The sequence below is a fragment of the Trypanosoma conorhini genome (assembly GCF_003719485.1).
Source record: "Trypanosoma conorhini strain 025E chromosome Unknown Tco_14.4_contig_00314, whole genome shotgun sequence".
In the NCBI taxonomy this organism is placed as follows: Eukaryota; Euglenozoa; class Kinetoplastea; order Trypanosomatida; family Trypanosomatidae; genus Trypanosoma; species Trypanosoma conorhini.
Window position 1 is genome coordinate 753 of NW_021704391.1, and position 11,914 is coordinate 12,666.

An 11,914-nucleotide genomic window follows, 5' to 3' on the forward strand; every position below is an offset into this window, starting at 1 on the left:
GCAGGAAAAAAATAAATAAACACACCAAAAAGGACACACACACAGACACACACTCGTCTTTGTCTTCGTTTGCTTCGCCTCTGTGCACGGTGCGTCCTTGACCCGGTGAACGAGCGAGCGGGGAGTGGTAGGGCGGCGCTGCGTGGCCCGCAGAGGTCTGCACGAGAGAAATAAGGAGTCACACAAGCAGGACCTCACACGCGCAAGGGAAAGGGGCAGCAGCAAAGACGTGCTCCTTTTTATCGTGGGTGCGAGACACGCGGAGACCGCTTTCTCGTGACCCGTGACCCCGTTGATACGTTTAGCGCGGCAGGATGGCGTCCGCCCAGGACGACGCCGCGCTTGGCGTGACAGAGAGGCATACGGAGCCCAAGCAACGTCGGCGCCCACGGACCTCTGCCTTCAGCAGTGTAGAGCTTCACGAACGCTTTGAGCAACACGTGGCACAGGCGCAAAACCTTTTTCTTCAGAATGACAAGGACGGCGCCGAACGCGAGGCGACCCTGGCCTTGCGCATCCACCCCACGGACCACCTCTTCGCTCTCCTTGCCGTCATTGCCGACTCCAAAGGCCAACGCGATCGCGCCAGTGATTTTCGACTGCTGCAGGCGTTTTTGGCAAAAGACACCGTGCTGTGGGAGGAGCTCTTGCATGAATTCCTGCAGGAGGAGTTGTACTATAAATCTGCCGTGTGCCTACAACGGCTTTCGGCGCTAGAGACGAAGGACAAGACACGCTACCGCACCCTGCAGTTGCAGCTGGCGGATCTTTACATTGGTCTGGGCGAGTTTAAGCGGGCTGCCAATATTTTGGTTCCGCTGTGGAACGGCAGCCGGTGTCGCGACTTTGAGGTGTTTGCGTTGTTGTCCTCCCTCTTCTTCCAGCTGGGCCGGTGGAATTCCCTGCATCGGTTAATCGAATCCAGCCTGAAAAATACCTTTCGAAGCACTGCGGCGGTGGACACGGAGAGGCGGCCGATCGACGCCGCCGCTGCAAACGCGTCTGCAGGCGGCGATGGCGAGGCTCTCGCTCCTGCTCCTGCTCCTGCTCCTCCTGCTTCTCAGGCGAAGCGGAGGACCTCTAAGCGGGTTCGCTTCTTCGGCGACGACGAGAAGGACGAGGGCACGGACGGCGATGCAACCATCCCCGTCGCAGCGACGGCGGAGGAGGTGGCGGGGGCGGCGCAGCGGCAGCCGGGCACAGAGGCGGACTCTGCCCCTCGCGCGGTTGCCGATTCGTCTCCGCCGCCGGGTGAGGAGGATGAGTTTGACTTTTCAAGTCTTGCCGGCGGCGGCGGCGGCCCCAAGACGCTGGAAACGGCGCCGTCAATGGTGGTCAACTCTCTCTATGGAGACACCATCGAGCTCCGCACCCCGACGGCAAAGCGGAATTTTCTCACCCTCGTCAACGTGCACGCGGAGCTGCTCAACGAGGAGGGAAAGTTTCTCGACACCGTGCGCCTTTTAGAGTTCACCGCCGGCTGCCTGCAGGTTCCGTTACTCGAACTGCCGCCGGAGCTGCTTGTGCGCCTTGGAGTTGCCTACGCATTCCTGGGAGGTTTCGAACAGCAGTGTCGGGAAGTTTTTCAGCACCTGGTTTACACCTGCCCCATGGCCGAATACGGCGATGTGTTGTACGATGCTGCCATTGCCTTGCAGCATGTGGGGTTGCACGTGGAGGCGCACATGCTTTTTCAGACCCTGCGCCGCTACCATGAGTTCTGCCTCTCCAGCCTCACCAACGGCGCCACCGCGGGGGATGGTAATGGCAACGGTGCTGAGGACGCAAAGGAGCTGCGGGGTGCTGATGAGGAGGAGGTGGCGGAGGTGAAAACCGTCTTTGCGGCAAGTTTGTTTGCCGAGGGGCAATGTGAGGCTTCGCTGGGGAATTCTGAGGTGGCCTACAACGACTTCTGCCGCGTGTTGGAGGTCGACCCCGCACACCTGCAGGCGCGTCTCGCGCTGGGTCGCATGTACATGTATGAAATGAAAGACACCGACCGGGCCGTGGCGGTTCTCACGCCGCGTGAGGACGAGCAACCGCTGGAGCGCATCCAACTCGCCGCGGAGCTTGTGCGTGTTTTCGCCCGTGCGGAGAAGCACGTTGAGGCAATTGCGCTGGGCGTCTCCATCTTTGAGCTCATCTTCTCCGGCGAGGAGGGCGGCGACGCGGAGTCCGTCGCGCCAGGCTCCTCGCGCCGCAGCGCCGCCGCACTCTCGATGCCGACGCTTTCGCGGGCCAGTTCCGCCATCCTCCCCCCCGCGGCCATCGCCGACATCGTGAACGGGCCACGCCTAGGTAGCGCGGCGTCGTCGGTGGGGCGGCTCTCACACACCCTCGCCACGTCCATCAAGGCGGCCAGCGCCGTCTTCCGCACCAGCTTGGCCCGCCGCGGCTACGCGCCGCTGACAAACTCCGTCTACGGTGCCTCCGCGGCGGCGTCGACGGCGGCCGGCTGGGTGCGGGCCGACGAGGAGGAGCGGCTGAAGGACAGTTCGACCATCTTCCGCTTCAATCGCACGCGGAAGCGGCTGAAGCGGCCTCGCCTGGCGAGCCAAGAGGAGCAGGCCCGCGGCCCGCACACTGGCAGCGACGCCGAGGCGGAGGTGAAGCAGGAGCCCCAGCACGGCGATGGGGATGAGAAGCAAACGTGGCAGGCAAAGAAGCGCCAGCGCGTGGAGGAAGTGACGCACCGCGGCGCCGACTCCTTCTGGAGGGAACAGAAGGAAGAAGGTAAGGCCGGCGAGGAAACGACAAACAATTACAACCAACACGGCGACACCGTGCGCCTCAGCGGAGAGGGTGAGGCGGAGAGGCCGCCTCCTGCAGTCTGTGGGCAGGAGAAGGAAGAAGCGGAGGAGGAACGAGACCTGGCGGAATTGGAGGAGGAGGCGATGCTGCACGGCAACGAGGATGATGACACCGCGACGCAGTATGAACTTCCATCGCTGGAGGAGGTGAGCAGGCAGTTTGACGACCCCGCAATGCAAGAGCTATTTATGAAGGCGTCCAGCAACGAGGTGACGATCGCGCCACGCAATCCATGGGAGCCAAACCTTCCCGCTCCGTCTCCGATGGGTGCTGCTGGCGGCGCTGCTGCCGCTGGTGGTGGTGGTGGTTTGGGTGCCGGCCCATTCGCCGCTTCCGCGCTGCGCGTCACGGTCCGCGACGCCTTGGGTGTGCTTGGGCGGGTCGGCTTCGTGGAGCTTGCTGTCACCGTGATTAACTGCTACAGCGCGATTGGGAAGTTTACCGAGGCGAAGGAGTTTGCGTTTCTTGTGCTGATGCGGTGCCCGCGAACCAGCGTCTTTCGCCACGCCGGGGTTCTCGAGCGACCGTTGCGGCTGGCTGTGCTGAGGGCGGCGCTGGCTTCAAAGGAGAGTGAGGACGCCTACCGCGTGGGCGTTCGCCTGCTGCAGGAGCACTGCAGTGAGGCGGAAAAGGAGCAAGTGGTGGAGCTTCTATTTGGCGTGCTGAATCGCGTGGGGGACGGCAGCGCCGTTCTGCTTCGCCTCGTTGCGGACCGCAATAAGGCTGATCCACAGATGCTCGTTCTACTCGGCAACCGGTACTTTCTTCGCCGTTCCTACGTCCACGCCCTGAACTTGTACCTCGCGGCCGCGCAGAGGCGCCCGAGTGACGTCCTTGTCTGCTTCCTTATTGGGTTGTCCTACCTGCTCATTAGCCACCAGAAAAAGATCCGGGCCCGTGAGGCCTGCGTGGTCGCTGGGTGGCATTACCTGTCGCGCTACCAGGAGCTGGCGCGGGCCGTTGACGCGCGGCGCGCGGGCGAGGCCGTGTACAACTGCGCCAGAGCATTACAGTACCTCGGCCTGCACCACCTGGCGGTGCCGCTGTACGAGCAGGTGGCCTACGAATTCGGCGTCCCTGAGCACTGTACCGTGGCGCTGCAGCGGGCCGCGAGGTTTAACCTGTACTTTACATACCGGTGGCGCACGGGAAACGCGGCACTGGCAATGGCCGCGCTGCACCAACCGCAAGGTGCAAAAATGAACACCTCTCCACTGGACAGCCCTGCACCCGTCTAGCGGTGGTTGTTTCTGTTTCATTTCGTGGCGGGAAAAAAAGGACGCCTTCCTCGCGGTGGTAGCAGCCGCTCTTGTCGTCGCCGCTGTTGCCGCCCCCCGCAAAGAAGGGTTCTAGTTTATTTCTCCAAAGTTGTCTTGTGCCGCGGCTGTCCCTCTTCTTCCTTCCTTTCATTCTCTCTCTATACACATCCACACCCACACTTATAACTGTAGGACTCTCTGTATATCCATTTATCTTTTCCTCCCCCACCTGTTTCTCGGCGGCGCAGCCCCTGAAAGGGGGAGCACTGTGGCGTCTCATGAGGTTCTGCTTCTTCCCTACTTTTTTTTCCTCTATTCTTCCTCTCTTATTGCCTGAATCCACAACGACGCCGGTCTTGCCGGAAGGTGAGCGGAACAGGAAGACATACCTCAGTCTGCAATTTAGTCAGGGGAGGAGGAACTACAAGGCACGCGGGCGCCGCTCCTAAAGTAGTAACGTGTGCCAGCAAACGCGTGGCTGCAGCAGAGGGCGGTAGACAAGGAAGCTGCATTGTAAACACACACGCGCATACAATATAATATAATATATATATATATATATATACTACTATTGTATTGTATTGTATTATATACGCTTGTTGGAGGATATCAACAGCGCGGGGGAGAGAGTCTCTTAGGGGGCAGAGCTAAGTCGTTACCCACCACGGGGCAATGTCCGAGGACTCCTCCCCGGAGATGGGGCCCGGGGCGGGCTCTGGCATGCCGGCGGTCCTTCGGGGCGAGACTGGACCCGGACAGGGGGCCGATTCGTCGAAGATGGGCTCATCTGGGCGGCCACACAGAAACGCCGCGGGTTCCGTCGCCGTTGAGCAGTTCCTGCTCGGCAACAACTTTGGTGACCTCCTTGGCGCCACTGGACCCGGGCTGGCCAACTCGCTCGCGAGCACGATGGCACCGGGGAGCGATAACATTCGTGGACCAGGCAGCAGCACCGCAAACCCGAGTTTTTTTTCAAGAATGGCGGAAGCACCGGAGGGAGACACACTAGAAGGCCTGCAGTTTGGCACATCGCCATTCCAGTTGGAGCGGCAGCAGAAGAAGGCCCCAGTGCAGGCAGCACCGCCGGCGCCTCGCGTCGTACCTGCCCAGCCTGATGCAGGTGGGGCTCAAAAGCAACCCGTAGCTGCAGCTCTGGCGTCGCCGTCTCCGAAGAGGCCCTTGGATACTGCTGCTGCTAATCCTTTGCCTCCTGGAAATCCCCAGTCTTCAGGCCCTTCCCCACCTAGTGGCTCCACACCTGGTAATACGCTTCCAGCAGAGAGTAGTCCCCCTAGGAGCGTCGAGGCAAGGACAAAGGCAAAGATAAAGGAACAACCATCGGCACACGCTCTACCTAGCGGGGGAAATGCGACACGTGCAAAAACCGTTTTTGAGAGGGCTGGACCGAGGCGCACGCACTCTGTAGGCGATATGCTGGCTTTGAGGAATAGCTCCAGCGCGGAGCGCCCCAGGCATGGTTCCATCGGCACACGCGCTGCTTCACCTAGTGGGCGTTTGACGGTTTCCTCCACAGGGCCCTCGTCACACGTTCTCACCCGTGCTGGGCCGAGCAAGGCCTCCGGGCCTGCCTGGGCGAAGGCCAGAACGGACACCGGATCGCGAGAAAATAGGCCCTCTTGGCTCTCCGCGGCGGACCGCCTGCGGCGCGACGATGCCCTGGGTATCTCTGAGAGGCGCTGGGATCCGTTTTTTATGCCCGACCAGGTCCGGACGCCGTGGCAAACGAAGTCGCAACCAGGGCGGCTGCGCGCTGCCGACATCAAGGCCCTGGGCCAGGTAAACTTGCTGGGGCAAGGGACGTACTATGAGCGCCCGAATTCCCTCTCGCTCTCAAGCCACTCGAACGGAACCCGGGCGACGGAGTTTGGGGCCGAATCGCCCATGACGCTCTTCCCGGAGCACCCCCTGGTCAAATTTCCCGCGTTGTCGGAGCAGTCTTCCGGGCGGCACGTGCACGTGCGGGCACGGAAAAACGTCGTCCGGGACCCCCTGCGAGGCCAAAGACAGGCCTACCCAGCTGCCTACGCCGGCGGGTCGTTAGAAGCGAACAGCAGCGCGGGGGACTCGGCTACGCTGTGGCCGAAAAGCACGAAGTTGCAAAGGCCAGGGAACCACGCGGAGGACATGTTCATGTCACTCTTTACGGGCTCGAGGAGCGACAAACCGCGACCCAAGCTGACCGCCTCTGAGTTTGCCTCGCCGCACCGTGCTTCGGATTCGTCCGGATCGAAGAAAGGGCTACTGCAACCTAATCGTGCCGGTGGTGGAGCCGGTGGTGGTGGTGGTGGAGCCGGTGGTGGTGGCGGTGGCGGTGGAGCCGGCGGTGGTGGCGGAGGTGGTGGTGGTGGTGGCGGTGGTGGTGGTGGCAAGAAGGAAAAAATTCTTCAGGCTGACGAGGAGGAGCACGAAGAGCGGCGCTTTAAGGAGGCGAGCAACACCGCCCTGCACGCCATCCCGTGGGATCAGCGGGCGTTCATTCCCCTCAGTGGGTTTGGCACCAAAACCTTCAGCACCTTTTCCGCGCCGCTTTTCTGGGAAAAGTTGGACTGGACCGTCCGGGCATCCCTCTTCACGGTGCTGCCGACGATGATTCTCACGCTGGAGCCGAAGACGGAGGACATCTTCCCGCTGCCCTCTTCCGTGGCCTTCCTTGCCTTCTGGATCACCATGCCAACCTTCGGTTCTGGGCTGCGGGAGTTTATCATTGCGTTGAAGGGGTACGCCCTGAGCCTGGTGATACTTCTGTTTATTATCCTAATTGGCCCCCGGGCGAGCTGGCTCATTCTGCTGCTGCTCTTCGTGCTCGTGCTCGTCACCTCCTTCTTCGCGGAGCAGGTGAAGAAGACCTCGGCCTACTGTCTCGCGGTGTTTCTGATGCAGCTGCAGTCGGACCCGGGGGGCACGGGGATTAAGTTTGTGGGGGACTACTTCACCACGCTGCTCATCGCCCTCGCCTTCGGCCTCGCCGCCTTCTTCATTCCGAACATTCGCTGGTCGAGTGACCTCTCCAAGCTGTACGTCTCCATCCTCGGCAACTCCCTCAGCATCTACGTGCAAGGGACGTGCTCCAGCTTCTGGACCCGCTCCCCACTGGAGCGCGAGCTGCACATTGTGCGCCTGCGGCAGCTGCGGGCCACGGCAAAGAGGGCCATCACGAAGGCCGCTGGCTTCTTCGAAGAGGCAGGCTACGAGCCCCACACGGGCGCCTTCATGGCCGCCATCAGCGTGCGACACGCGTTCTTTGTGAACATCTACAACATCCTTAGTTCCATGGTGCAGGTGGTGGAGCTGATCAACGACAACCCGCAGCGCATTGACACCCCGCTCTGTCTCTCCTTCGGCAACGCCATCGCCGAGGACCTCGCCGTCATCTCCTCCGCGATGGACAACATGATCCTGAAGATCGCCGACTTTGAGCACCCGGTGCGGGAGGAGGATATCCAAATGTTTCGCGAGGCGCGGGAACGCTTTCAGGACCGCCTCTCCGAGGTGCGACAGGACGTCATCCTCGACAACGAGATGTACGAGACGGACGAGTCCGACGTGCTGCTGGGGTTCTTTATGTTTAGCGTGGATGAGCTCTGTGAGGTGATCTCCAACTTTTCCCCGCGGGTGTCGGCGCACAGCAACTTTCTCGATTGGCTCAAGACCCCCATCGATGACTGCAAAAGCTCCTTTAACGCCCTGCGGCTGCTCATAACCATGATGATTCACCAACGCTCGCTGACGCGGCGGGCGAAGGAGGCGATTAAGCTGGCGCTCTGCATGACGGTGCCGTGCATCTTTCAGGTGTACGCGCTGAACAACAGCGAGACGAGCCCGGTGGCGGGGGCGGCGATTATCGCCTTTGTGTACAGTCAAACAGGGGCGCAGAGCTTCACCTATGCCGTTAATCGGGTGTTGGGGACGGTGCTAGGCTCGCTTACCGCGCTGCTGGGTGTTCAAATTGCCGACTCCCGCCGTTTGGTGCTGTACATTGCCGTGGCCATCCTCTCCTTTGTTGGGGCGTACATTCAGACGAGCCCGGAGTACTTTGCGGCGGGCAACGCCATCTGCAACAGCGTCATCTCCGTCATTACACAGTACAGAAATCCGGATGCCGCTATGGTGCGTATTCAGCAGAACGTGTTTGCCATTCTCATCTATTTTTGTATTTCTATGGTCCTCTGGCCCATGCGGGCGCGGGGGAAGGTGCAAATGGCCTTCGATGTCAGTCTGCGCTGCTTCCGTGAGGTGACGTGCCGCCTGCTGCGCAACCTCGACCAGCCCGAGGACGTGTGTGAGGTGAACACCGCCGTGATCGACGTGCTAAACGAGTGGAACAAGAAGATCACGCGGCAGTCCACCTTCTTACGCGGAGCCTGCACGGAGCCGACGCTGGTCGGCGCCGACTTTCCTGACTACGCGTGGCAGAAGCTGATTGACGCCCAGTGGGATCTCTGGTCCATTCTCTCTATGATGCGCTTCGCGTACTTCACCTTCATGTCCAGCAAGGCCGACAACGTCACCGAGCTCTCCGTGCACTGGGTCGTGCTGCGCCGCATCTCCCCCCACGCCAAGGACCTCTCCGACCTGGTCTACGCCACCGTCGACCTCTACCTCCTCGCGATAGGCAAGACCACCGTCGTGCCGACCAGCCACCTCACGCGCCTGCGGCACGGCATCCTGGAGGCGGAGGCGAACATCACGGAGGTGTACATTCAGACCATCTGCCGCAACCTCGGCGGCGACGTCGAGGAGGAGGAGGAGGAGGAGGAAGAGGGAGAGGAGCAGGAGGCCGGGAGCCACATGAGCAGGATGGCCATCAGCAGCGACAGCGACCACGACGCGGGTGGTCTCGGGGCAACGCGCCGGGGCGGAAGCAAAAGGCCCGCGGGAAGCACGGGCCCCGCGCCCCCCGGCGAGTCCCCGCCGCCCGAGCAGAAGAAGAAGAGGAGCGGCTACCTCATGTACAACCTTACCAAGGAGGAGGAGGAGGAGCTGAAGCGGTACCTCGTGAACCGGTCAGAGGCCATTCGGCAACGAAGCGTTGTCGAGGAGGGCGCGGAGGACGCCCTCAAGGAGAAGAAGGGCAACATCAAAGACAGCTTCATCGGCAACCGCTCCTTCCTCGGTCTGTTTGGCAAGGCGGGTCGCGGCGGGGATCTGGCGTCCTTCGCCTCCTCCGCCGGGGGCGCGGATCGCGGCAAGAAGAAGGGCAAGAAGCGGTACGGCGACCTGGACGCCTTCGCGCGGGAGGTGGACCTGAACGCCACCGTCGTGAAACGGCGGGACTCGACGAGCCGGCCCGCCGGGAAGGAGCGGGGCAACAAGGAGGCCGGGGCCAGCGAGAGGCACAGCCAGGAGGGAACAGAGGACAGGCGGCCGGGGCAGCGGAGCTCCGCCGAGTCGGAGGATGGGGGTGACAAGCGGTGGCCCTCCACCGACCACTCGGGCCTCCCCACCGCGCCGCAGGGGAAATCGGCAAAGATGACGGGCGACGACACGCTCACGGAGGGGGCGCCGAGCAGGCTGTCGGGCGACCGCTCCTCAACAGAGCCGTCGGAGCGCGGCTCGCAAATGCTCCAAAATCTCACCTTTTTTAACCACAAGCGAAGGGAGTTTGTGCTGTCCAATCAAGATATTCACAGTCTGGAGGCATTCCTTTTTGGTGTGCGTGCCATGACGGTGCAGCTCGGCGAGCTGCAGAAGGCGCTGCTGGAGATGCAGCACGCGGGGGAGCTTGCAAAGAAGGTATGAGCGCCGCAGGTCTGTCTCCTCCCTCCTGCACGCTTCTTCCAATGGGGGGTGGGGTGGGGGTGCCGAGGCACTTCGTCGCAGACACACAGACCTGCGCCCAAGCTTCCTCTCCCTCTTTCTCTTTCCGCCTGTATCTCCGTCTTCTCTGGCCCCACTGATGGCGGAGCTGTCTGAGTCTGTGCCTGTGTGGGTGGGTGTGTCTATGTTTCTACGATGCTGTGCTGACACGCGTCCGTGACTGCGGGGTCTCCGCGGTTGCTTGAAAACGGGGTGCCCTGCTACCTGGCGGCACCCCACGCGCTTTGCAGTGGGTGGTGCAGAATGCTGTAAGTCAGACGGCACCAAATCCAAGTAGGGATACGTGCAGGCTTCCACACTCGCACACCTTATCTTTTGCTTTCGTTTTACTTTTTTTTTGTTTTCTTTTTCTTGTCCTTTTTAGTTGATTTGATTTTGTATTCCTGTCTCGTTTGTTTTCCAAAGTGGCAACGCATGTGTGTGAGTGGTGTGTGCGTGCTTGCGTGAATATATCTCTCTGTGTGTACGCATGGGACGTGCACGTCTGCGGGTGGGAGGTGGGCGCGCCCCGGCTTTCGTTGCGGCGGGGGCGACCCCAGAGAGCCTGTGAGCGAGTGGAGGCGAAGCGACAGCGGGGTGGGGCCGCCGTGTGGGCGGAAATCCCCCGGGCCCCTCCTCCGACCGCACGGAGAGGGAGAAGAGGGCGGAGAAGTCGGCGACTGACAAAGGACGAAAAGTGAATAAATAAAAAAGAAAAAACTTAGTGAACGGAACTTCCTATTTTGTGTGCGGCGTGCGTAGTTTTTCTCTTCGCAGGAGCGTGTTTTTCTTTCTTCTTCCTTTTTGCTGCGTGGCTTACGGCTGTTGCGGTCATCGCTTCGCGCCACACACACACGCCACACACGCACACGCCCTCTCGCTATACACGTACCACGCACGCATATATCTATGCATGCGTGTATGTATCTGTCTATATCTATATATCTATACATCTGTACACGTGTATGCGCAGCCACGTGTATTTGTATTTGTTTATATATATCTCCTTCTCTCTCTCTCTGTGTGTGTGTGTCTCTCTCTCTCTCTCTCGCTCTCTGTGCTACTCCGCAGGCGCCTGCGTGCCGAGTTTGTGGCTTCCCCCGACGCGCTTGAGAGCAAACGAAACGATGAAAAAAAGAATAAAACAAAACGGAAACACAAGACGAGCCACGGCGTTTTGGACACTAAAAAAAGCAAGCGAAAAGGGGAGGGAGGAAATAATGGAAAATCAAATGAATAAAAAAAAAGTAAATAAATGAAGTAAAACAATGAGATGAAAGAAGGAAAGAAAACACGAAGAAAAGCGGCGCAGTATTTTGCTCCCATGGCTGCGCCGCTAGATACCTACCTGCCCACCTCCCTACTTACCCGCCCGTACAGTTACACCTCTCTCTTTGTATCTATTCAGTTTTACGTGTATCTCTGTGTGCGTGTGCGTGCGTGTATGCCCGCGCATGCATACATGCCCGTTCGACCGTACGTCCGATTGCTTTAAAACATTTTTGTTTTTGCCGTGTTTTTTTTTTTTTTTTTGTAGAAGCGCGGCGGCGGCGGCGGCGGCGGCGTAAAGGTCGCATCTCCCTCTAGATCTGTGCGAGGAAAGAAAAGAACTGAAAGGGAAACGAACAAGAAAGAAGGCAAAGGGAGGCAACGGGGGGTTGATTCCCCGGCGCCCAACCGCCTTGCCGCTCCCTCTCAGTCTTACTTTTCGCCTCCCGCGGCCTTTGCACGAAGGCGTTGGCGGCGCCTTCGTGCCCGCGCGCGTGTGCAGGAGCAGCCTCCTCATGACCCCACTTCTCGCCCTTCCCCCCCAGCCCTCCGCACTGCGGTGCGGAACGCAGCAGCAGTGAAGAGGCGTGTGCCGCCTGGTATTCTTTGGCCTCTTTGCTCCCTCTTTGCGTATTCCGCCCACGGGCGCCCCCAGGGCTCGAGTGAAGGTCTTACTAAGAGGAGGGGAAGCCGCCAGCGTGCGCGTGCCCACACACACACACACACACACACACACACACACACACACACACACACAC

General features: G+C 60.4%; 2 protein-coding genes across 2 annotated transcripts, besides 12 other annotated features; both read left to right on the plus strand.

Moving 5' to 3' along the window:
* Positions 1-19: 19 nt before the first annotated feature.
* Positions 20-53: a microsatellite.
* A 261-nt stretch (positions 54-314) lies between these two features.
* Positions 315-4,049, plus strand: Tco025E_05404 (uncharacterized protein; the record flags this gene model as incomplete). Its single annotated transcript, XM_029372303.1, has 1 exon — positions 315-4,049. One exon carries the CDS (start codon positions 315-317, stop codon positions 4,047-4,049), a length of 3,735 nt encoding a protein of 1,244 aa, XP_029227683.1.
* Positions 4,050-4,354: 305 nt separating this feature from the next.
* Positions 4,355-4,401: a microsatellite.
* A 198-nt stretch (positions 4,402-4,599) lies between these two features.
* Positions 4,600-4,663: a microsatellite.
* Positions 4,664-4,742: 79 nt separating this feature from the next.
* Tco025E_05405 (uncharacterized protein) lies at positions 4,743-9,830 on the plus strand (the record flags this gene model as incomplete). Its single annotated transcript, XM_029372304.1, has 1 exon — positions 4,743-9,830. One exon carries the CDS (start codon positions 4,743-4,745, stop codon positions 9,828-9,830), a length of 5,088 nt encoding a protein of 1,695 aa, XP_029227684.1.
* A 167-nt stretch (positions 9,831-9,997) lies between these two features.
* Positions 9,998-10,036: a microsatellite.
* Positions 10,037-10,215: 179 nt separating this feature from the next.
* Positions 10,216-10,308: a microsatellite.
* Positions 10,309-10,323: 15 nt separating this feature from the next.
* Positions 10,324-10,373: a microsatellite.
* A 359-nt stretch (positions 10,374-10,732) lies between these two features.
* Positions 10,733-10,758: a microsatellite.
* Positions 10,759-10,889: 131 nt separating this feature from the next.
* Positions 10,890-10,944: a microsatellite.
* Positions 10,945-11,228: 284 nt separating this feature from the next.
* Positions 11,229-11,256: a microsatellite.
* Positions 11,257-11,386: 130 nt separating this feature from the next.
* Positions 11,387-11,420: a microsatellite.
* An 8-nt stretch (positions 11,421-11,428) lies between these two features.
* Positions 11,429-11,452: a microsatellite.
* A 413-nt stretch (positions 11,453-11,865) lies between these two features.
* Positions 11,866-11,914: a microsatellite.